This window comes from Lygodium microphyllum, chromosome 6, assembly GCF_053477565.2.
Source record: "Lygodium microphyllum isolate KBCC chromosome 6, Lygodium_microphyllum_v1.1.10, whole genome shotgun sequence".
NCBI classification, from domain to species: Eukaryota; Viridiplantae; Streptophyta; class Polypodiopsida; order Schizaeales; family Lygodiaceae; genus Lygodium; species Lygodium microphyllum.
This window is the reverse complement of record NC_141140.1, coordinates 153,311,651-153,336,131: the sequence shown is the minus strand read 5'-3', so window position 1 is coordinate 153,336,131 and position 24,481 is coordinate 153,311,651. Positions and strand designations below refer to the sequence as shown.

Genomic DNA, 24,481 nt, shown 5'->3' with positions numbered 1-24,481 from the left:
CTTCTAAAAGAATATATGTCCTTCCAATATCCTAACTATTGTGCATTTAACTCAACATTTTGATTTCATTGCTTGGATAAAGGATAGTGCAATCATGACTAAGGTTCTCTCTCTTATAGTGTAGTCAAATAGGAGGCTTGTCCGCTTGAACATAGATGGGATCAATGGATGATCCTCCACACTTCCATACCTCAAAACACACACAACTAGTTTAGTAAGGCCAAATTTGAAGGAATCAATTTTGTCAAATTAGATTAGAAAGATTGAGTTTTTTAGAGTAAAAGAAAATACAAAAATTAAAATTAAAAATATAATTAAAAAAAACAAAACATAAAACTCAAACTCATTTTGTATAAATAAACCATGTGACATTATCGTGGATTGAAGATACATCATTCTTGTCATGTTTCTTTGATTGCCTATGCATTGAAACAAAAACAACACAAGAAGATAAAAACACATAAATGAAAATGCAAATAAAAAATGTAAAACTTAAAAATTCAAGACTTGATTGTGCATACTTAAAAATTTTAATCTTAAGATTGTGTGTGTGTATTGAAGAAAGACAAGTGAAAAAGCTCAAAAAATGCAAAATTACAAAACATGAAGCAAAAACTCAAAACTCAAACTTATCTTACTTGAACAATTAGTGTGACACTATTATGCATTGAAAATATATCATGCTTGTCATAGTTATTTGATTGTATATACATTAAAGAAAGGGAAGTGATCTAATCTCAAAAAACACGAAATCAACATGCAGGAATCAAATACATAGCCATTGTTTTCATTCTTTGGTTGATTGTTGTTTATTGTCCTATGTTGACATAGTTGATCTCTTTTGGCACTTTACTATTGTCTAGTTCACCTCTCATCACCAAGTCTCATCATCATAAGATCTCATCATACCCTCTCATCACAACCTTTCACCACCTTCTCTCATCACAAGATCTTGTCATATCCTCTTGTAAAAACCTCTTATCACTAGCCCTTGTCATACCCTCTCATTACTAGCCCTTATCATACCCTCTCACAATCTCTCATCACAAGCTCTCATCCCAAACTTTCATCACAACCTCTTGTCACTAGTTCCTGTTACTATTCTCTTATTACTATCTCTCGTCACTATCCCTCATCATACCCTCTCACCATTAGCTCTCATTACTAGCCCTTGCCATATCCTCTGGTCACAAGCTCACACCATACCCTCTCGTCACAATCTCTTATCAGTGGTCCTCGTCATACCTTCTCATCACAACCTCTCATCACAAGCTCTTGTCCATTAGGTCTCATCCACATTCACTTGTACACTCACACTCTCACACCCACTTATAATGGTAACACTTATCCTTGTATACCACCATAATCCAACTATAAGCCACACTACAGACACACCCTTAATATCCACACACTAGCTATATGTGCATTTCAATTGCATCCAGGAGCCTCATACTTGCAGTGCACTAGAATCAACTTGACATATACCCTTTTTCATGATTTTGGTACTTGGGGGACTTTCTTTCACACATCTAGATTGAGTTGGAAAGGAAGAAAACTTGATTGTCAAGCATATCACTCTAAGGAACATTAGTCCATTGTACTATGGGCAACAACACTAACTTCTGTAGGTTTTATAACCAACAATATACTTAGCTTCCATCTACCATATTACCAATCAATCATCATCCATATCTCCAATAGTAAGGACATCATCTTTATCGTAAAAAACCATTCATTATTAACAAGAAAAAGTACTCTTCCATTAGGACTTTTTTCAAATCACTTGTCCTAGCATTCTACATCTACATATTATTGGGGGTAAAGGCGCTTTTGTCTACCCATGCAAGTCTTGGTATAGTGATAGCTACACACATGTAGAGTGTTGTTGGGGGTAAAGGTGCCTATGTCTAGTTGGGCATGTATTAGTTACACTAACAATACCCACACACTTATACACTATAGGTAGCGGGTGACCATCATTGTCACTTCATTCTTTATTCTTTCAGTGATATTTGAATAAGGGAAGGCTGGTCACACATTATGACTATTGGAGTTTCCACATTCTCTCTCTCTCTCTCTCTCTCTCTCTCTCTCTCTCTCCTTTCACCATAGCTTTTACTTTTAATCATATGCTTCCACTCAAGGCTCACTCCCTTTAATTAGTATCATAGCCACCTTCATTGAGAGCTTGGATCTGGACCAACTTCCATTTGAATACCTATAGCAAGGTTTCTTGGTAGCCATAGCTTCCACCTTCAAGCTACTGACTTATGAGCTTCCAATAGTTCTGCCTCTTCAACCACACCTTCATTGGATTTCATATTTAATGAGCTTATCCCAAGCCTTCTTGAGATGGCATTACGCATTGTCAAAGTGAGTTTTTGGCTCAATTGGTTCAACATCCCCTTAGTCTAGGTCTGCACTATTTGTGCCTATTACTATCCAAACGCCCATGATTATCATCTATAACTCTTGCTCATCATTTGTAGCTTATGAATGCTAAATCTAGCACTTGGTTAGTATTCTTGGGCATTAGATCATGGGCTTTTGGCATTGTATGCATTGACTTTAAGCTCCTAAGCTTCAATTCACTGGCGTGTATAGTAGTCATTTACTATAATCTATCGGGGTAGCACACTTATCATTATTTTTTAGCTCCTTTTGATGTCTACTAGTGATGTTCATTTGATGTTGACACATTGGTAGATGTTCAATTCTTTCTTGGAGATGATTTGTGGGTTAGATTGAGCTCATTTGGACTAGTTTATAGAGATTGTCTCATTGCTGGAATAACATGGTAACAGACTACTCTATCAATGATCTTGTATGCTTATTGCTTAGTTTTCTCAGAGATTTCCTTGCTGGAATAATAGGGCAACATACTCTTTTATCAGTGATCTTATATGCTTGTTTTCATTAGATACTTCTCTGGTACTTTGGATGCTACATTGTGATATACCATTGATCATAAATTCTTAGTTGCGCTTCTAACATGCAATTGAGTTGAGATTGGAGCTTGGATTTTTTGACATTGATTGTCATTCACTGTTATGGATGCTACTTGGATGCCATGACAAGAGCTTTGAAAACTACTTGGATCCCATGCTTTTAGATGTTTGTAATATGGATCTTGGATGTCTAGATGCCACACATGTGATGTTTTGAGCTTCTTATGCTTGTTTGGCATTCAACCTTTGTTCCAGTGGGAGCTACTACTTAACACTTGGATTTTACATAGAGTACTTGATATTTGCAATTGAGCTTGAGTGTATTATAGTGAGGTAGTGGAACTCATTGTGACATGTACATGCTCTCTTGATATGTATTGGATGCAATTACTCTATCATGGGTTGATTTGATCTCTTGACTTGGACCTAACACTTATGTCTGTTTGTGTGTTGTTACTGGTATTTTTATACTTTTGGGTTATGCATTGAGCTTTGCTTAGTGGGTTATGCATCTAGAAATTCTCTTCATTTACCTTTGAGACCTACCATATGCATGATATCTATGCCTATTGCATATATGGTTATTGACATACATCAATTGTGATAGTCTTCAGTATTAGTTGTTCTTGGCTTTTCATATTGATTGCTCATAATAGGTTGTTGACCTATTGCTGTAGTTTATTATAGCAGTTTTTGGTTTCTAATCTATGCATTTTTTATGAGAAAAATTACTTGTACTTGACAGTTTCTTGATTGCAATTTGTGAATAGTCCATTATCTTGGCAATCTTTCTTATTTAGAGCTTGATTTGGCCATAGCTTTGGGATTGATTTATAGGAAATTACATAAGTCTATTTTGCTCTTTGTGCACTTGCTTATTCTCGTTATGGCTAGTGGTTCTCATGATAATGGTATCTTCAATATTGAAAAACTCAATGGGACTAACTACATATATTGAAAGACATAGTCTATATGGTAGTTTTTAATGTAGAAATTGCAAGTTAGACCACTAAAAAATGAGGGTGCCAAATTTGCTATGGATTGGGTTGAGCTATACAAGTCCACAATCGTTTTATCACTCTCTAAGAAGGTTCGCTACAATGTTGTGACTAAAAATCAAAATGTATGTTAGCTTTTGGACACTGATTAAGAATCTTTATGACAAGCAGAGTCTTTCATCTCAAATGTATTGGCTAAAATAGTTAATAGACCTTTGCATGAAGGTAGGAACTTCTATTTCTACATATTTGAATGAGTTTTATTCCATCATTAGCCATTTATTTTTGCAAGATATTGAGTTTAAGGATACTTTGCATCCTTTATTACTACTTGATACACTAGTCATGGGACACTTTTCATATAGCTTTATGTGCTAACACTTTAAAGGATGGGTTGAAATTGTAGGATGTTGAAACTACCCTCTTGATAGAAGACGTGAATGAAAGAATGTGAATGCTTCTCGCATTGACTATGAGAGACTAGCATGATAGCAAAGGTTGTGGTAGAGACTTTCAAAGGTCCCTGTCTAAGACATGTGGACACTCTTATAGTAAGTCATGTGGCCATAAGTATGATATCTTACTTATCATTATTTGGAAAAGCATGTCATATTTAGACATAGTGCCATAAAATGCATAAAGACATGCACAAAAAAGAGAGTAAAGAGAAAGTGTAGGAGAAAAATAATGACAACATTGTGTCTAATAGGTCTAACATCAAGATTTGCGAGATTAATATAGTGCAACTTGATGTGTTTAATAATCTCATATTGACAATTTATTCCTTGGATGCTTCAAAATTGATTAATGATTTGTTAGGACATACTTCATGTTGGTTGATAGATTCAAGGGCTTCCTTTCATGTGACTCCTCGTAGAGAGTGGTTTCACTCCTATCATAGTATGATTGGATCTATCCATTTGGGTAATGACCTAACATTGGAGATAATTGATATTGGTGAGGTCGCAGTTTGGTTCAAGTAGCATGTTCACTCTTTATAATGTACGTCATGTACGAGCTCTCATGAAGAGCCTTATCTCTACTAGCACCTTGGATGATGTAGGTTATTTTGTCGCTTTTGGTGATTCCTCATGGAAGATTACTCATAGGAATCTTGTTATTGCACATGGTGCTAAGTCTAGTACCCTCTATCCGTTGCTTGTATTTGGATAAGTTAACTATGTTTTGGTAGTGGCTTCAATTCCACATATATCTCTTTGGCATTGTTTCCTTAGGCACATGTCCTTGAAAAGAATAAAAATGCCTACCATTTTGTAGTATCTTTCACTCCTTGAGTATAAGTGTTTTGAGTCTTGTGATCATTGTTTATATGGCAAGTGGACACACAATATGCATAAGAAGTCTAGCATGAAGTATATGGGTAAGCATTCGCCTCTTGTTAATTTGGATGTATGTGATCCCATGCCTTGTCGGTCGCTAGGTGGTGAGAAGTACTTTGTCACATTCATTGATGATTACTCACATAAAGTTTGGGCTTGCCCTATTAAAAAACACACATCGTATGTATTGTCTACCTTTCATAATTGGCTTGCTCCTATTGAGAACCAATATAAGTATAGGCTGAAGTGCCTAAGCTTAGATAATGGGAGTGAGTATGTCTTGAAAGCTTTTGAGATGTTTTGTGATGAGCAGGGTATTAAGCATCAATTGACCACCCCTTATATTCCTCCCTAGAATGGTATTGCTGGTGCGCAGATTGGACGCAGATAGCTCACGTGGTGAATCCCGGAAGGTCCCCAAGAACAAAGTACTCTACTTTTTAGCACAAAAACCCATGTAAAAGCAAGCACGACAAGAGTCAAGAGACAAATTGGGTTCAATCTCCCCCATGCCTTGTGTGAGCGCTTCACAAAGCATGTATTTAATGTATATTTCCAATCTTCATGCTCAATAATAGCCCAATTACAAAAATATGACAAGCTTTTAGCTTTTGAGTTTGCTTTCTACAAAAATAGTAAAATAAAGCTAATGGACGGTGCCCATAGTGTTTGGCACGCCCAATCTCAATGTCCAAATAGAAATAACATATCCAGGTGCATAAGCGCATACAAAATAATAATAAATAATCGATGTCTCAATAGACATAACAAAATATAGGCGTGGCGCCTATCAAAATATAGTCCAAAGGTCGAAAACCCGCTAGACTCCAATCCTTTCCTCCGCCACTGCTGATATCTCTACACATCAACTGAAGCATTCACAATCGTTAGTAAAATAACACAATTAAACCGACAAAAGTGAATACCTAGCAGTCTTCAGCTACATAAATAAATCAACTGGTTAGAAATAAATCCTAACCTTAATTTATTACGAGTGCGCACTCTAAACTCATAAACGTTTATTAATTTAATATGCATTTTGCGGAATCACCCGCTATGGAATCACCCATGTACACACTAAATTAATGAAACGCCCGAAAAGAACAGGCGTCCCCATCAACTTCTCGCACAAAGAATCCTCTTTGCGTATGAGCCCCGGTCATCTAAGTTTACGGAATCCACCGTAAAACCTCACGGAATCCACCGTGGAATATGCCTCCTGGCATCATATCCCCGGGGTGGGATAGCAATTGACCTCAATTGCTATTGGCTCAATGTGGAGCTAACAGAGTGGGGAAAGCATTTAAGTCTCTAGCGTGCATCCATTGTGCTTCCTCTACAGCATGGTTCTTAAATTTCACTAAATATCTAGAATACCTTCGGCCAGTTCTAGTGGTCATGTAGTCAGTGTCTATGATGGCTTCTGGTTCAAGTATTTCAGTCTCTTCTTCTAATAAAGGTGGGTTTTCATATACAGGGTGGATAGGTAATTGGCCTCTAAATGGTCTCAATAAACTAATATGAAATGTATTATGAATTTTCCAATGAGATGGCAGTTCCAACTTGAATGCATTGTCATTAATCTTATGAATGATTCTAAATGGTCCGTAGAATCTAGGAGCTAATTTGACAACTGGATGTCTATCTACACTTTGCAGTCTACGCTTTTCTATTCTAAGCCAAACATAATCATGAACTTTGAAATTCATGGCTTGTCTTTTCTTGTTGGCTTGTTTGGTATATGATTGTTGGGCTTTAGCAATCATATCCTTAACCTCATCAAAAATAGTGTTATGCATAACAGCAATATCATCAGCAGTCTGTATTCTATTAGACAAAGATGCAACAGGTGTAGATAATCTATATCCATAAATAACTTCAAAAGGTGCTTTCTTTGTAGATGTGTGCGGTGTATTGTTATATGCAAACTGTAATAAATGTAAATGAGTATCCCAAGTCTGAGGTTTAGAAATAGTGTATGCACGTAAAAGATCTAAAATAGTGCTATTTGTGGCTTCTGTTTGTCCATTTGTTTCTGGATGAAATGCAGATGAGAAATCAATCTTTGTGCCTAGATTTGCAAACAGTGTAATCCAGAAATTATTACAAAGTCTAGAATCTCTATCTGAAATAATCACTTTCGGCAATCCATGGTTAGTAAAAACAATTTTCAAAAATAACTATGCTGCTTGTGATGCTGTTAAAGTTTTCTTACATGCAATGAAATATGCTTGCTTACTAAATCTATCTACAATTGTCCAAATCATGTCATGGTTAGATTTAGTATTTGGTAAACCAGTAATGAAATCCATAGAAATATGTTCCCAAGGTTTAGATGGAATAGACAAAGGTATTAATAATCCATACTGTTTACCATGATGTCTCTTTATTCTTTGACAAATCAAACATTCAGAAATGAAATTAGATACATCTGCATCCATATGGGACCAATAAAAATCTTCAGTTAACATGCGTAATGTAGAAATGATACCTCTATGACCTTGATATGGGGGACAATGAATTTCATTCAAAACAAAAGATCGGAATGGAATAGTAACACACAGTCTCTTTTCAAAGAACATGAATCCATCATTATATGACAATGAATCAACATGAATGAAATTATTTTGAACTAATTTTTACCAATCTGAATGAAAAGTAATATCTTGGTGATATGTGTCTTTCATAGCAATCAAAGAATCAAAAGATATGATAGAAATATTATGAATTGCAGGTCTTCTACTCAATGCATCAGCAACTACATTTTCTTTTCCAGGTTGGTATTGAATGATAGGATGGAAACTTTGAATGAATGAAGCCCATTTGATATGACGGTCAGAAATTTGGGGTTGGCTAAGTAGATGTCTAATGCTTTGCTGGTCGGTCTTTATCATGAATTCTGAACCCATTAAATAATGCTTCCATTGTTTTAATGCTTGGACAACTGCTAAGAGTTCCTTGTCATAAGTGGAATATTTAAGCTCAGAGGGTTTCAGCTTAGAACTATAATATGCTATTGGATGGTTGTCTTGCATTAATACGGCTCCTATGCCTGATCCGCTAGCATCGGTCACAACTAGAAAGAATGGTCTATTAAAGTCAGGCAATTGTAGAACAGGGGCATTGGTTAATACACGTTTGAGTAAATCAAAGGATTTCTGCTGATTTTCAATCCATTGATAAACAATGCCTTTCTTAAGAAGTTTTGTTAATGGTAAAGCAAGTAATGAGAAATTACGTACAAACTTCCTATAGAAACTAGCAAGACCAAGGAATGAGCGTAGTTCATGTACATTTTTAGGAACAGGCCAATGCAATATTGCATCAATTTTCTTAGGATCAACTTTTATTCCTTCTTTTGATACAATATGACCTAGATATTCTATTTCTGCCTTAAAGAATTCACTCTTGTCAGGATTTGCAAACAATTGATTTTCTTTCAGTAATTGAAAAACTAATGATAAATGCTCATAATGCTCTTTTTCACTTTGACTGAACACTAAAATATCATCAAAGAAAACAATCACACAATACTGATATTTTAGAAAAATACGGTTCATCATTCTACTGAAAGTAGCAGGTGCATTAGTTAATCCAAATGGCATGACTAAGAATTCGTAATGGCCAAATTGTGTCCTGAATGCAGTCTTAAATATGTCGGATCTATCTAGCCTCACCTGATGATATCCAGACTTAAGGTCAATTTTACTAAATATAGAAGATCCTTGCAGTTTGTCCATAAGGTCATCAACTCTAGGTATAGGATACCTATTCTTTACAGTGATCTTGTTTAATGCTCGGTAGTCAATACACATCCGATAAGTATTATTCTTTTTCTTGACTAAGAGCACAGGTGCACCGAATGGAGAACTGCTAGGTCGAATTAAGCCTCTATTTAGTAATTCTTCAACTTGACTCTGGATTTCTTTTTGCTCTATTTGATTGTGCCTATATGGGGCTTTGCAAGGTGGTTGTGTGCCAGGTATTAGGTCAATCTTATGGTCTTCTGGACGTGATGGAGGTAAACCTGGTGTAAGTCTTCTGCAAAACAGTCCTTAAAATATGCGAGAAATTCCTTATGCTTAGGGTGCATATGAGTTTCTTTTGCGTGCAATTCATTCACCCAAATGAGATATGATTTAGTATTCTTGCGTAGTGCACGTTTTGCTTGAGTATGCGAAAGCAGTGGAAAAATATGAGATGCATGCATACCAAATAATGTAATAGATTTTCCTTGAAAATTAATAGTCATTGTGTGTGTAGAATAATCTATATTGGGATTATGTTGGTGTCTCCATGGCATTCCTAGAATAATGTCACTTGACTGTAATGGGACAACTAAGAAATTTCTTCTTTCAATATATGGACCAATTTGAATTTCTAAATCTTGAACTTCTTGTGTGCCATTGTACCTAGTGCCTAAAAATGCAGCTTTTATGCGATAATGCGTAGGTACAGTATGCAATTTTAATTCCTTTACCAATTTTGCTGAAATAAAGTCATGGGTACTACCGTCATCATGCAATATAGTTCTTTCTTTTCCATGCACCATACATTTCATAGTCAACAATGAATGTAAAGTAGGCATACCTGGTAGAGTGTTGGAAGTAGTAATAGGATCATCCTCATCTTCAGTAAAATCTGGCATATCCTCATGCTCGTCTTCGTCCATAGCTCCAAGGTAGTTGATATGTGCTGATGGCTTCTTTGAATGACAATTTGCTGCGAGATGCCCTGACTGGTGACACTTGTAGCATACGATGGGCTTGGCTTTGGTCACATTATTTGCAATGGCTGGGAGTCTGGGTACATTTGGATTTGCTTGTGGAATAGGCTTAGGATTTGAATTGACAGTGGATGGTAATGCAGGTGGTTTAGGCCAATTCTTGCGGAAAGATGGTGATGAAAAACGACCTGGATTAAACCTTCTGAAATTGGAATTGAATTGTTTAGATCCATAATTACCGTTTGCTTGGAATGGCTATGGTTGTCGATCTCTTCTGCGTAACTTATCTTCAGTGTCGTGGGCTAAGGAGATGGCGTCTTCAAGGGTAGCAGGCTTGAACATGTTCACTTCAGCGTAGTAATGTCCAAGAAGTCCAGACATATACTTCCGCTTATGTGTCGTCTCTGGTACGTCTTCAAGCATGCGTAGCTGTAGGAGTGCATTCCAAAAACGCTCTGTATATTGTGGAATAGGCTCACGATCGCGCTGTTGGAGTAAATCCCATTGCTTGATAGCCTTCTCATGAAATTGCGGTGGAAGGAAATTCTGCATGAACTTCTTCTTGAAATCTTCCCATGTAGCAGGACATTCTATACTCTTGCGGACTACAGTCCACCAGAGTGATGCTCTGTCTATCAGATGATTAGTAATACACTTGATTTTATCTTTTTCGGGATAAGTTTCCTCATGGAAATAGTCATCAAACTGGCTAATGAATGATAAAACAGTCTTTCCTTCTCTTATGCCATTGAAAGTGCGAAACTTGAAACTTCGTTTACTTATCTTGGATTCCTTGCGAATGGTTTATGCTTCAAGAGTGGCGTCAATGGTACGGCGAATCAAATCTTCAGCTTGAGGTTCTTCTTTGTCAGTGGACGCTCCTTGTAGCTTTGTCAATTGCGCTTGCAAGGCTTGCCTAGCTCTTTGCTCTTCTTCCAATTGTAGCATGACAAGATTCAGCTTTTGTTCCATGGTAGGCTCGGGTAGGTCGTCTTCAGCCATAGGATCATCCATATGTGGGGTAGTCATCCTGTAAAACTCAACAAACCTTTCTCACTCAAAAATCAGTTAGCGGGATGAGCGTAGCTCAAATTTGGGGTCACAAGGCTATGTATTGGTGGGTATTTCTTCTTCAATTTTCAAAAATTCTGCAATATTTCTGTCTCCGTTTGCTGAAAGTACTTCAACGAACTTGTAGATAGGTAGAATAGCTTGCTGCGAACAACTTTCCAGTTCAGAGTTTTTGCAAATGAACAAATATTCTATGAGTTTTAAGCACTAGTCAGTTCTGATTTAGTCTGACTTGCAGAGTTGCAGACTTAACAGACTTGCAGAGTTGTTGACTTGCTGGACTTAGGCCGACTTGCAGAACTTGCAGAACTTGATTAGAGTCGACTTGCGGAACTTGACTTCAGTAGTGCGAGACCCAGAGTTTGCGAACTTGTCAGATCTGTGTAACTTGCAGAGAGTTTTGTGACTTAGCTTAATGAATTAAGCTTAAGCTTAATAAGCTTAGTGACTAAAGCTTATTAAGGGGGAAGAGTCGTCAGTAATCGGCGCAGATCGTGGAGTACAAAAATATATGTTTGATGACGTCGCGGGAATTTCGGACATCCTCAGAGATCACGTCGACAAGTTTTGTGGGACTTCTTCAATTCCTTAAGCCTTTAAACTTGAAGACTAAGCTTTTTGAAGCAATTAGATATGAACTTCTTACTGTATATCCACGACTTCATGAAGGAGATGTATGAGTGGTCCTCCGCCTGCAGAGCCTGGTTCTTCGTGATCTGATAGTGGAAACAGGGGTTCTTGATCGCCAGAAGTCTGCCTGTATCGACGGTTCGCGATGAGATTTACTGTAGAGGCCGTTTGTTCCTGGAGCTCCGCCTTCGCCCGAGATTGGTAGCGATTGGAAGCTCTTGATCTTTGCTCCGCTCTGATACCACTGGTGCGCAGATCGGACGCAGATAGCTCACGTGGTGAATCCCGGAAGGTCCCCAAGAACAAAGTACTCTACTTTTTAGCACAAAAACCCATGTAAAAGCAAGCACGACAAGAGGCAAGAGACAAATTGGGTTCAATCTTCCCCATGCCTTGTGTGAGCGCTTCACAAAGCATGTATTTAATGTATATTTCCAATCTTCATGCTCAATAATAGCCCAATTACAAAAATATGACAAGCTTTTAGCTTTTGAGTTTGCTTTCTACAAAAATAGTAAAATAAAGCTAATGGACGGTGCCCATAGTGTCTGGCACGCCCAATCTCAATGTCCAAATAGAAATAACATATCCAGGCGCATAAGCGCATACAAAATAATAATAAATAATCGATGTCTCAATAGACATAACAAAATATAGGCGTGGCGCCTATCAAAATATAGTCCAAAGGTCGAAAACCCGCTAGACTCCAATCCTTTCCTCCGCCACTGCTGCTATCTCTACACATCAACTGAAGCATTCACAATCGTTAGTAAAATAACACAATTAAACCGACAAAAGTGAATACCTAGCAGTCTTCAGCTACATAAATAAATCAACTGGTTAGAAATAAATCCTAACCTTAATTTATTACGAGTGCGCACTCTAAACTCATAAACGTTTATTAATTTAATATGCATTTTGCGGAATCACCCGCTATGGAATCACCCATGTACACACTAAATTAATGAAACACCCGAAAAGGACAGGCGTCCCCATCAACTTCTCGCACAAAGAATCCTCTTTGCGTATGAGCCCCGGTCATCTAAGTTTACGGAATCCACCGTAAAACCTCACGGAATCCACCGTGGAATATGCCTCCTGGCATCAATTGCCGAATACATGAATATAACGGTTTAGGAGAGAATCTATAGCTAGGTAGGCTTATCACAACACTTTTGGATTGAGGTAGTTACTACTGCTATACACTTGTTTAATAGGTTCCCTTTCAGTGCTATTGATTGTCAGGTTACAGAGGAGGTATGAATTGGAAAACTTGCATCATATGCTCATTTGCTTGTCTTTAGTTGTGAGACATTCTGCCATATTCTAAAGGACAGGTGCAATAAGCTAGATCCTAATTCGATGAAATACATCTTTCTTAGCTATGGGGATGCCGGTGAGATGGCCTATCATCTATGGGATCTACATATTCTTGGGATGGGTATATTCCTGAGATGGCCTATCATATATGGGCTTACTCGCTCTAAGGGGATTCTTTCTTTGTCATAGAAAGAGTATATCTAGAAATTTCTTGAGTAGTTTTACATGTAGAATGGTAAGTCTACTGATTGTCCTCTACCTTCTCATGTGAAGGTTAGTTAGGTTGATTGTCCACAATCATACGAGTAGAGGATTGAGATGGCCAAAATCCCTAATGCATTCACAATGAATAGTTTTATGTATGCCATGATAGCTACTTATCCTGACATAAGCATTTGTAATGGAAGTTGTGGTACGCTATATGGCTATACTTCGCAAGGGGCATTGAGATGCCATGAAGGATAACATGAGGTACCTGAAGGGCACAACAAATATGTGCACATGTTATGGTGCTCAAGATACACGAGTTGTGGGATACATAGACTCTAATTATGTAGGACGTATAGACAGTAGGAAGATTATGTAGGATGTGTAGATAGTAGGAAGTCCATCTCTTGCTATGTCTTCACTCTTGCTCGAGGTGCTATTTCTTGGATATTTAAGGTGTAGAAATGCACAACCCTCTCTACTACCGGGACAAAGTATATTGCAACCCCACTAAGACTTGCAAGAAGTCTCTATGGTTAGGCCCTCTTATGGTAGACCTTTGTGTGATTGATGTGATCCCTACCTCTGCATTTGAATTCTATTAACGCTATTCAGTTGTGGCCAAGAATCAGATCTTCCATACGAAGACAACACACATTGACCTATGTTACAACTTCATTTGAGAGATCGTTGTGAGGATGGGTTTATTGACCTTGCCAATATCTCAACTGACTAGAAGCCTATAGATTTATTCACAAAAAGTCTCCTAGGAGAGCGTTTTGCCTTTCTTAGGAGGTTGAAGGGCATTGGATGAGATGGCATCCTCATCCTATTATACTATATATACATGTTGTACTTTTTTCTTTTTTCTTTTCACTCCTTACTCAAGGCACATTTACCTTTAAGAGGGAGGTTGTTGGGGATAAAGGTACCTGTGCCTAGCCGCTTGTGTATTAGTTACATTGATAGTATCTACACACATGTACACTATTATTGGGGGTAAAGGTGCGTATACCTAGCCTCATGTGTATTAGTTACATTGACAGTACCTGCACACCTGTACATTGTAGGTGGCAGGCACCCATTAATGTCACTTCATTCTTTATTATTTCAATGACATTTGAATAAAAGAAAGCGGATCACACATTGTGACTGTAGCTTCCACATCTTCTCTCACTCACTCACTCTCTCTCTCTCTCTCTCTCTCTCTCTCTCTCTCTCTCTCTCTCTTGCTCATTCCACCATAGCTTTTGTTTTTTCTCACATGCTTCTACTCAGGGTTCACTCCATACCTTCAATGTGAGTGCCATGGAAGTAGCACTAATCTCATATGGGGATAACATAAGTAGTAAATGTGGAATGCTACTGTTAAAGATGAAATTAAAGGAAGTTAAAGACTATAAAAAAGCAAGTATTGGAATTATTTTTGGAAGGATATTATGTTTGGATACTTTTGGTACTTCAAGGACATATCATATTCGTGGTTGTATTTCATTATGAGAGCTAGGCTCACAATATCCATGTGAGAGCTAGATTTTGGGACTTGTTTTTGAAGCGGCAAATTGGTCCAAAAGACGTAAAGAACTAAGTTTTTCATGCAAAATGAAGTAGTTGTGGATCGATGAGCTGGAGTTTTCCTAGATGGAGTTCAATGCTAGGAACCCAATGCAAGTCTCGGTTTGTCAATTGGAGTCCGTTTAACCCCTCATTTAAATCCTGCAAGGTTTCGCATTGTAAAGCAACCATGAGATCTAGGAGTTGGAAAGTGCATAAGAGAGGCTAGATTTATAGCTTTCAATGCTATGAAGCTGAACCTCCAGTCCATTTGGGAATCGGAGTGGTTTGGGCCTCCGTTCGACAAAAATCCACTTCACATAGTGTGAAAACTCCAAAATTGGAGCTAGATATTTTAATGGTTAATCTTAATAAGCTTAAAGTCTAAGTGTAAAGTGAAAAGTCATGAATTGTAGAGGGGCAACATTTTTTTTTCAGTGCCCCCAATTTTGCATTAAAATTTAATTTTTGTGCCTATTAGTATCAGGTAGAGGGTAGAAGGTAGCAACATATTGATTTTCCATGCTCTCTCACACTTCAATCTCATTGGAAATTGACGCATTGTATTAGGAGATTATCTTATAGTATTTCTCTCTCCTCTCTCCTCTCTTATTGTGTGTTTCCATGGATTAATGTAGGAGAGAAGGGGGTGGGTTGAGATGAAAGATTTTGATTGTAGAATGATGCTGAGTGTAAAGGAGCGTAGAACGAAGTTGGAAAGATTGTCAGTGGCTATTGGAAAGTGTTAGTGGGCCTCCAATCACGAGACACGTGCCGTAAGGCATGATTTTATGAGTACGTCATAAGTTCTATTGTCTTATGATAATTTTTGGTTGAAAATGGTTGCATTTGGTTGCCACTGCTTTGATTTATCAGCAATGTTAAAAGAAATCAAGAAAAATTAGTCATCTGGTTATAATTTCTTTGTAAACATGCAAAACTCGCAACGTTGTGATTAAAAAAAATTATACATTTTTTTAGTTTTGTCGTGTGTATAGTGTTTGTATGGGATGAAATATGATAGGAAAATAATTCTCGGTAAGATCAATTTGTCTAAATCAGTTAAATAAAAAATATCAATAATTATCTGATAAATAAATATAATAAATAAATAATAATAATTTTTTTGCATTCAAAAAACAGAAAAAAATAATATTTGTGTTTATGAATGTGTGGTAGGGCTTAGGTGTGAGGTTAGTTTAGCCCTATCTCTATATTAAAGTGGGTCTTTATTATTTTCGTGAAGAAAAAATACATGAAAAATACAACCTACATCTACCACCAAATGCACAATCTTAAGCAGTAGGGAGAAGGGAGGTAGTAAGTGTTTAAAATACACTAAATTTTGATATTTTGCTAGTGCATGGCATAAAGGACACGTGTGGTTTAAAATTAAGAATGTCTAGTAGTATGAGAATACTCGGTGGTAGCCCTAAGCAACGCAGCAATCTCGGTTAGAAGAAAGGCATGAAAAGACATGTTTTTGCACCTTCACAATGTTGGTTGTTAATGAATAAACTTGTTTGAGCACTATACATTATACACAATTGCACTGCACGCACCATATGGTATCATCCTAGATGCATAACATTTATTTTCATGGACGATGACCTACGTTGAGTGTGAGGTACCCTAAGATGTAGGGTTAGTGGTTCATTTTCTTGGGGAATATCTAGTGGAGGACTATCTATTATTTGAGCTATTATCTTTTGGATCAATAGACTAAATGAGTGGATTATCTATTGAATATACTTTATGTGTTCTTGATGCATCTTGGGGCAAATCCTTGAGTTGTAAGAGAGGTATAGTGGGGGACCCATCAATTAGCCGCGAGGGGTCCTCCCTTTGTTTGTGCTTACGTGGTGTATAACACCAATATGTGTAGGCACTCCCTTTGAGGAGTGTGGGAAGGGTTATTCCTTGGATTATAATCCATACAAATGCAAAGTTCTATAATAAAGGTGAGGGTAGCATACCCCTTAGATGCTCCTGGCCATGAGGCCATGTGGGGTGGTTTGGGTGTGTAATAGAGGCTCGGCTAGTGCCATAGAGCCACTGTCCGCGGGTCCATTTTAGGTCCCGACACCATGCACATTGTGTTGTCGCCCATAGTTGTATTTATTACAACCGCAATTACTGTATGCATTATATACATGGATTTTTAATTAGAATAATGATATGTTAGGTCTAGTTAAGGTAAGGTAGAAGTATGATTTATGGCCTAGATTGCACAAAGTGGATAGTATACACAAAAGATTGTGCAAGCCCTATTCACAAGGGTGTAAATTCTAAAACACAAAGTGGGGTGTAAGCCCTAAATGCAAATGGGGCACCGCCCTAGAGGAGTGACCTAGACCTAGCCCTAATTTTGATCTATATAAGGGTGGTAGGTTTTATTCATATTTACCCTTTTGGTGAATCTATACTATAGAAGCTTTATTAGTGTAACTATTGAGCAATCATTCTCTTCTTTTGTTCTATTATCTTGTCTCCATTGTCAAGAGTGTGAGATAGAGAGATTGAGAGACGTGTTGAGTGAGGGGCTGAGGGAAAGTAAAGCTCTACTACTTCTTGCTTTTCCTATTCTTCTATCCATCCATAGTAATAGGGTTGAGTTTGAAGTTTTGTGTGAGATTGTGAGACAATGAGAGATTTGGCAAGGTGAAACTCTTCTTCATATTCTTCTCTATCTTCTTGTCTCGTAGTTGGTATACTTGGTAGTAAATGCAAAAGACCAATGACATCCAATTGTATTGCTTGGATTGTAGAATTGTCTTTGAGTCTTCAAGCTTTCAAACTACTAGTAGCGGAAGCCTCCCATATCTCTCTTTCATCCATGTTGTAGGCTTTGTCTCTAATAGCACACTGCAGTATTTAAGCATTTTAAATGGAACAAAATCCTTAGAACTACTTTTCCATTACAAAATTTTAGTATTTCCACTTTTCTTGAACTTATTTTCAGCTTAATTATACTACATTGTGTATAGTTCTTTCATAAAGGTAAATCATAGACACTTTGAGACTTGTGATCTTTCAATAGCAAACTTACAATCTTTCAACATCAAACCATAATAGTTTAAAAGAATTAGTCGATCATTACATAAGCATAGCTTATTCTCACTTGAGATTGGTGGGATTTTACACAGCGTTACACGCGAAGTGTCTGCTTTAGTGTAGTTCCTTTCTTTTGCTCACAAAAACGTGAAGCAAGCGAGACACATCGTTGTGAGCTTTGCAAACTTGCAAACCACACAACATCTAGTTATTGGACCTAGTTGACAAGCCAACTAGTATTTCTTATTCGTCAATCTTGAGAGAGAGAGAGAGAGAGAGAATGTGTGTATTGATATGCATTTATCTATTCCCACAGCTACAGTACGGGGAGTTGCTGGTCATGTGTTTCCAAAACAAACACAACAATCATCCTCAGATTTGCGCTTGCCTTACAAGTTACCATGGCATGGTACATCCTCGCTACGACTTGCTAATCCAAGTCACAGTTGATCATGTCACATGATCGGCATCACTTCGTGAAGGTTTAGGACGAGGAGACGTGCAATAAGCGATGGAAAGGTAGAAATGAACAGGAGAGTCCACAAACTTTTGTCTGTCGGACAAATGTCACAGCAAGGAATACTTCGTCGCGAAAATCATGGATGCATCCTCTAACACACCGTGAGAATGTTAAAAACTTCACTTTTTTGCTGGCGATTCCTTCCTAGAACACCTCGCTGGAAGGTCCCCTTATGAATGCTTGACACAAGACGGTTAGTGAGGAGTGCATACTTTGATAGAAGATCTTTACCTGTCGTGATTCTGAAGATTGTTACGTTCTTGATTCTTCACGGCAATGCTCAAGGACAAGAGGAAACAACAAATGGGGAATCTAAATGTCAATGTAAATATAAGTCGCGGGCCAGCGAATTGAAGCTTTATATGCGTAGTGGGAACGCCAAAGCCCGGCAATGCCCATGGAGAAAGTATGCGAGGGCGTGGATTTAAACGACGAGGATGAAGTGATGGAGCTGCTGATGCGAGAAGAACAGGCTCTGCGGGCGTGCGGGCAGGGCCATCTCCGGTTGCTGCAGTGGGCCGCCCAGAAGGGCCTCGTGCGCGCCGTTCGCCTCCTCGTCCGGCGTGGCGTCGACGTGGCATGCCGCAACGCCCACGGCGACACGCTCCTCCACTTGGCGGCCCGCTTCCGGCGCGCCGCCGTCGTGGACCTGCTGTCCGAGCTGGACCTCCTCAGCCGCGTGGGCCTCGACGCCCAGAACGAGGACGGCGACACGGCCCTCCACGTGGCGGCGGACTGCGGGGCCATCCACGTGACCAAGCGCCTGTGCTTCGCCGGCGCGGCCCTGAACGCGCAGAACCACAGCGGCGACACGGCCCTCCACGTGGCCTCGCGGTCCGGCTGCGTGCTTATTGCCAAGCTCCTCCTCACGTTCGACGGCCTGGATGCGTCCATCAAGAACGCCGACGGAGACACGGCGCTCCACGTGGCGGTGCGCGGCAGCAAGATCCGGAGCGTGGAGATCCTGCAGTCCATGGCGCAGCGGTCCGGGAAGGTGGATGCTCGCAACAAGGCGAAGCTCACTCCCTTGCAGACTGTTTGCGCTTGCAGCTTGCATGACGCTAATCAGCCGACGCACAAGAACCAGCACGTCTCCAAAGAAGTGGTCGAGATGCTTTTGCGCGAAGGCGCAGACGTGAACGCCAAGTGCCCCAACGGGAACTCGCCCCTCCATTTCGCAGCCTGGAACGGCAACGCTGCCGCCATCGTTGCCTTGCTGAGCTCCAACTACGGCCACTCTGGCGGCTCTTTCCACCTTCCTGACGACGGAGAGGCCGATGCCAATCACCGACGCGATGCAGATGCAGTGCCACCAATCGACACTGCAGTTCAATTTCGTGCTGCCAGTCCCCCAAAACTTGACGCACCGGCAGCTTCTTCCCCTACCGACCGAGAGTCCAAAAGGGCCGAATTCTTGACGTGGATCAAGCAAGCTCTCATAAACGGCGAGGTCGAGGCCGAGGAAATATCGCGTAGTCCCGGGCTGACAGAATTTTACACCACCGAATGGCTTCTCGATAGAAATCCCTCCAGCCCGCAAGCACAAGTGAACATGCCGAACAAGGACGGAGAGACAGCGCTGCATCTGGCGGTGAAGGGAGGGCACAGGTCTGCGGCGGAGGCGCTGCTGAACCTGGGAGCTGACGTAAACAGGATGAACAAGTACTTAGACGCCCCTCTGGACTACGCGTTCAGTACCAAGCATGACGACGTGGCGGCGGTCCTGATAAGGAAAGGGGCTGAGATTACCAACAAGGTGAAGCACGCGCTGGTGGAGCTGGCCATAGCGGAGGCGGAAAAGAATCCGCTGCTGCCGAGACCAAGATACAGCTGGGACCTGCAGGACGCTCTCCTACTGCACATGGCAGCGATGGCGGGACGAGGCAAGATCGTGGAGGCGCTGCTGGTAGTTCTTTACGCTATTCCATGAAGTAGCACTGTATAACCAGTACTAATCTCAGGAGCTAACTGTAGTGGTAATAGCCCAGTGCAACTTCGTGTTATTCTCCTGTAGCAGTGTCAACATCATGATCTCGTATTAGGCCCTAGGGGAATATATAAGGAGTAGTATCAATGCCAGTAATCAGGAGCTAACTTTGGTCGAGTTTGGTAGCAGTAGTCGTACAGCTGCTAAGTGTAGTCATTTCCCAGTGCATTTTGTGCTGTTCTACGACGTTGCAACTTGCACTGTCAACATGATGAGCACGTGTAAGGGAATATCAATAAACAGTATCAATGTCAACGTCGTCACTCTTACACGTTACTGAACTTGGTAACGTATTAATTTATTCTCTTGTCAGTAGTGTAAAAGTGTCATGGACTTCTGCATGGGACTCACCGCAAACTTCAAAGTTGGACTGTTTATGTTTAGTGCCAAGTGCAGCACCAAGCTACAAGTATAATGCATGCATGGTGTGTGTTTGTTATAGTTATAGGGTTTCCTTCTTGAACACATGTGGATGACCCGCTTGAGCTGCGTGGCCAGATGGTGGAGGCGCAGGACGTGAACGCGAGGAACGAGTGGAGGCAGACCCCGTTGCACTGCGCGGCGATACTCGGGAAGACAGGGGTGGTGATGATCCTAGCGGGGATACCGGAGCTGCGGGCCAACGCGGAGGACAAGGCGGGCAAGACGGCGCTGCAGTATGCGGTGGAGTGCAGGCACATGGAGGTGGAGAAGGCGCTCCTGGAGCGGAGAAGCGACGTGAAGGAGGGCCTGGACCGGCTCTACAGGGACCGACAGGTGAACGTGGATGCGGCGAACGCGATCCTGGTGGGGGCGGCGCTAATTGGGGGGGTGACGTTCGCGGGCTGGCTGCAGCCACCGTTGGGCTACCGGTCGGGCGGGTACGCAGACCTGGAGGTGCCGGGCGTGAGGGCGTTCTGGGTGCTGGACAGCCTCTCGTTCTGCTTCGCAATGTGCACGGTGCTGGCCGGGGCCGGAGCGGTGATCCCGCGGCCGGAGGCGTACATCGGCGTGATCGTGCAGGAGGTGCGGCGCGCCCTCGCCCTGGCGGCCTTCCTGATGGTGGCCTCCATCCAGTGCGTGCTGGGGGCCTTTGCCGCCGCCGGCTTCGCTGCGCTGTCCCCCTCCCAGCGCCCCGGCACCTTCATCATGGCCTCCACTGTGGCCCTCGGCGGCGCCCTCGCCCTCGTCCTCATGTTGTGGTTCCTCCATAAGCTCCGCCTGCTCCTGCCCCCTTGGTGCACCGTCTGGTGGCCTCGCCGCTGCTATAACTGCTTATTCTACGATCTACGTTCTGCCACTCCTGATCCGGCCCCAGCCCCATCATCTCCACGCACCTCTGTAATTTCAATGTGCGAGCTCTAGAGGTTATCAGCTTCTTCCGAAGGCTTACATAATCGCAATCCCCAATCCGTACAGGCAAACATGTTACCGCTCAAGTTGATATAGGAGTTTCTCTGGGTGTCACTCCACTCCAATGTTGAATCTGTGGAGCTCAACCAAACAACTCATATTGTGGAATGTGACAATAGTCTAGTACATTATCACACCAACGTCAAACTATAGAGAATACAACAATATCGGTGTGATAAATCCAAGGTCAAGGGTTCCATGATCTTCCATCCACGTGGACATTGGTGAAGCCACTTTGTACAACTAATTCGCACAACAAGCGATACGATATGAGTTGTCTTGGGTTTCAGGATCCAATAGTTCAAGTGGTAATGAGATGGTAGTGTGATAAACCCAATGTAAGTATTCTATTTAAATGGGCAATGGTGAAGGTCCTTGATAATTGCCCAGAGAAAAATGCCCATAATTTTTAGAGATTACTTTTTTTGTAAAATTCAGTTGCATTGAGAGCGGTGCTCCTTCCTATGCAAATTGTAGTAATCAAGTAACACCATGGACATAACAATGAGAAGCTCCTTACATCATTTCCCCTTTTTCTCCATCCCATCTCTTTGGTGAGTGTAAACTTGAATAAGAGTGAGTTGAGGGAGTGAGGGGACATGGTTCGTGAAGCTTTTTTCTTCTCTTCTCCTCATCTGATCCTTGAGTTCTTTTGCATCTTCTCTCATTCATAGGCGGAAGCAAGATCGAGAGTAAAGCAGTGTGCATATATGGATCGAGGACATGGCTCACTGATGCAACTACTAGAATGTGGTGAGTATGGGTAAGTATCTTCTTGAGGGGGTCACTCATAAACATGTAAGCATGTCATGTGGGTTCAAAAAATTCATTTTTAAAATACCATTTTTATATAATTTTTACATACAAAAGGATGCCGAGTATCTTTAAATATGCCTTGAACGCATGTGATATAGAGGGTTTATATATAGTGAATCCGCCAAGGTTGAGGGAGTGAGGGGGACACATTCCCTCATCACATCTAGTTGTATATTTATGTGACATATGAGTAGGCTAGCTGCAAGATCGCCATGCACCTCATTGGTCAAAATCCTTGAAAGAATGTCTTGATGTCAAGCTCACAAAGCATAGCATTTTGGTTCCATTGCTAGGATAAGGATATATCACCCTTAAAGTCACTCACATGCAACTTAACATTGTGGAATAGGAGGTGGTGTATGCATTTCAAATTCAAAATGCTAGTGAGTAGTTTGATCGTGACTTTTGATTTATTGGTTAAAATAACAACATTATGTGATTCGTAGCAAGTAGTGAGCCGTAGAAGAAACATGTTAATTATTCTTATGAGCACATCATGAGAAAGAAAGAATGAAATGAACCATGTTCAAAGCTACAAAAATATAAGAGGAGAGTGTATATGTATTAAAAGTATATTAAATTTTGTACATGTAGTAGGTTCCTATGTGTTCTTGTGATTCATCTCCCAGAGAGAGAGAGAGAGAGAGAGAGAGAGAGATTTCATGCCATCAATCTTGAGTACTATTTGTAGGTATTGTGTGTGATTAAAATAAGTTTATTTTTTAAGAAAAAAATGTACACGTTGTGCCTTGCTTATTTGGGATCCTTCTCCAAAATAGCTTCTTCTTGATCACTCCTTCTATCAATCACCATCAATTTGTGTTGTTTCTCCTCAACTATTGTTTGTGTTATCCACTTGCTATTGTAGCCCCCAGCTCTTCTACGCATTGGTACCCATCGCATGTGGCTGCCATAGGCCATAAATTGATAGTACGATCATTGTCATCACTATCACTAGCATTAACATTATCATCATTATCATTTCATCATTATCATGATCCTTGTTTTCATGGATTGCATATCGATAATAGGATCATCATCATCATTAGGATTTTTACACCTACTATTAGTGGTGTGGGTTGTAGAGTACATGGTGAATCACTTTGCATGCAAGCATATCATGAATATGTTGCCAAGGGACATGTGGCAAATCATCAGCAATAGTTGGTACATCATTATGATTGATCATTAGTACTACTAAGACAATGTCATCCAAATCACCCCTCTAATTAGTCAAACCTACAATCACTATATCCATTTTTCCATGATGATCATGCAAATATTTAATATATTATTATAGATCTTGGACCTTATGAATTAATGTGGATTTTGAAGAGATGAAGATAGGAGGAATTACCATCAATGGGAACAAGGGAGACAATAGTGGTGGTGAGAAAAGACATATCATTGCAAGAAGAGATGTCCCAAATACTACCCCATAGGAGAGGAGGAAGCCACCACCATACCTTTTATTGATCTGCACCACTTATTTTTCACCTCCACCTCCACCTACACCGATACAAGTTTTCTCTTCATTTGTTTGCCTTTGTCCAAATCCCTTCTTCTCAAGGACACAACCAAAAACCTCTCCTCCTTTCCCTTCACCTCACACTCTCTTTCTCTGTCTCACTGTAACTCTCTACTTTTCAACTTAACCAATCCTTAATTCCATCTTGATTCCATCCATCCTTAATATCTTATTGTTTTGTGCCATCACTACAAGAGAAAGGCCCTATAGACACGCATTGTACACGCGAAAAAGTGGGCACGTTTATAAGCGCATGTACTAGCATGTCTATTCACGCTAGTATAAAGAATGCGTCTATATATCCGCGCTTATAGATGCGAAAATAAACGCACATATTTTTCATTTCTCATAAAGTCCCTGAATATGACCAAACCTCTTAACAGCTAGTAT

General features: G+C 40.3%; 1 protein-coding gene across 1 annotated transcript; it reads left to right on the top strand.

Annotated features, from left to right (window-relative positions):
• Positions 1 to 18,721: 18,721 nt before the first annotated feature.
• On the top strand, positions 18,722 to 22,272 carry LOC148035303 (uncharacterized). Its single transcript, XM_087680307.1, has 2 exons — positions 18,722 to 20,274; positions 20,854 to 22,272. The coding sequence occupies exons 1-2, from the start codon at positions 18,760 to 18,762 to the stop codon at positions 21,697 to 21,699; spliced, it is 2,361 nt and encodes a 786-aa protein (XP_087536433.1). The 5' UTR covers positions 18,722 to 18,759; the 3' UTR covers positions 21,700 to 22,272.
• Positions 22,273 to 24,481: the final 2,209 nt, after the last annotated feature.

Coding starts and splice junctions, on each gene's coding strand:
- LOC148035303 (XM_087680307.1), top strand. CDS start 18,760: ATGCCCATGGAGAAAGTATGCGAGGGCGTGGATTTAAACGACGAGGAT. Junction 20,275..20,853: donor AGATCGTGGAGGCGCTGCTG/GTAGTTCTTTAC, acceptor CTGCGTGGCCAG/ATGGTGGAGGCGCAGGACGT.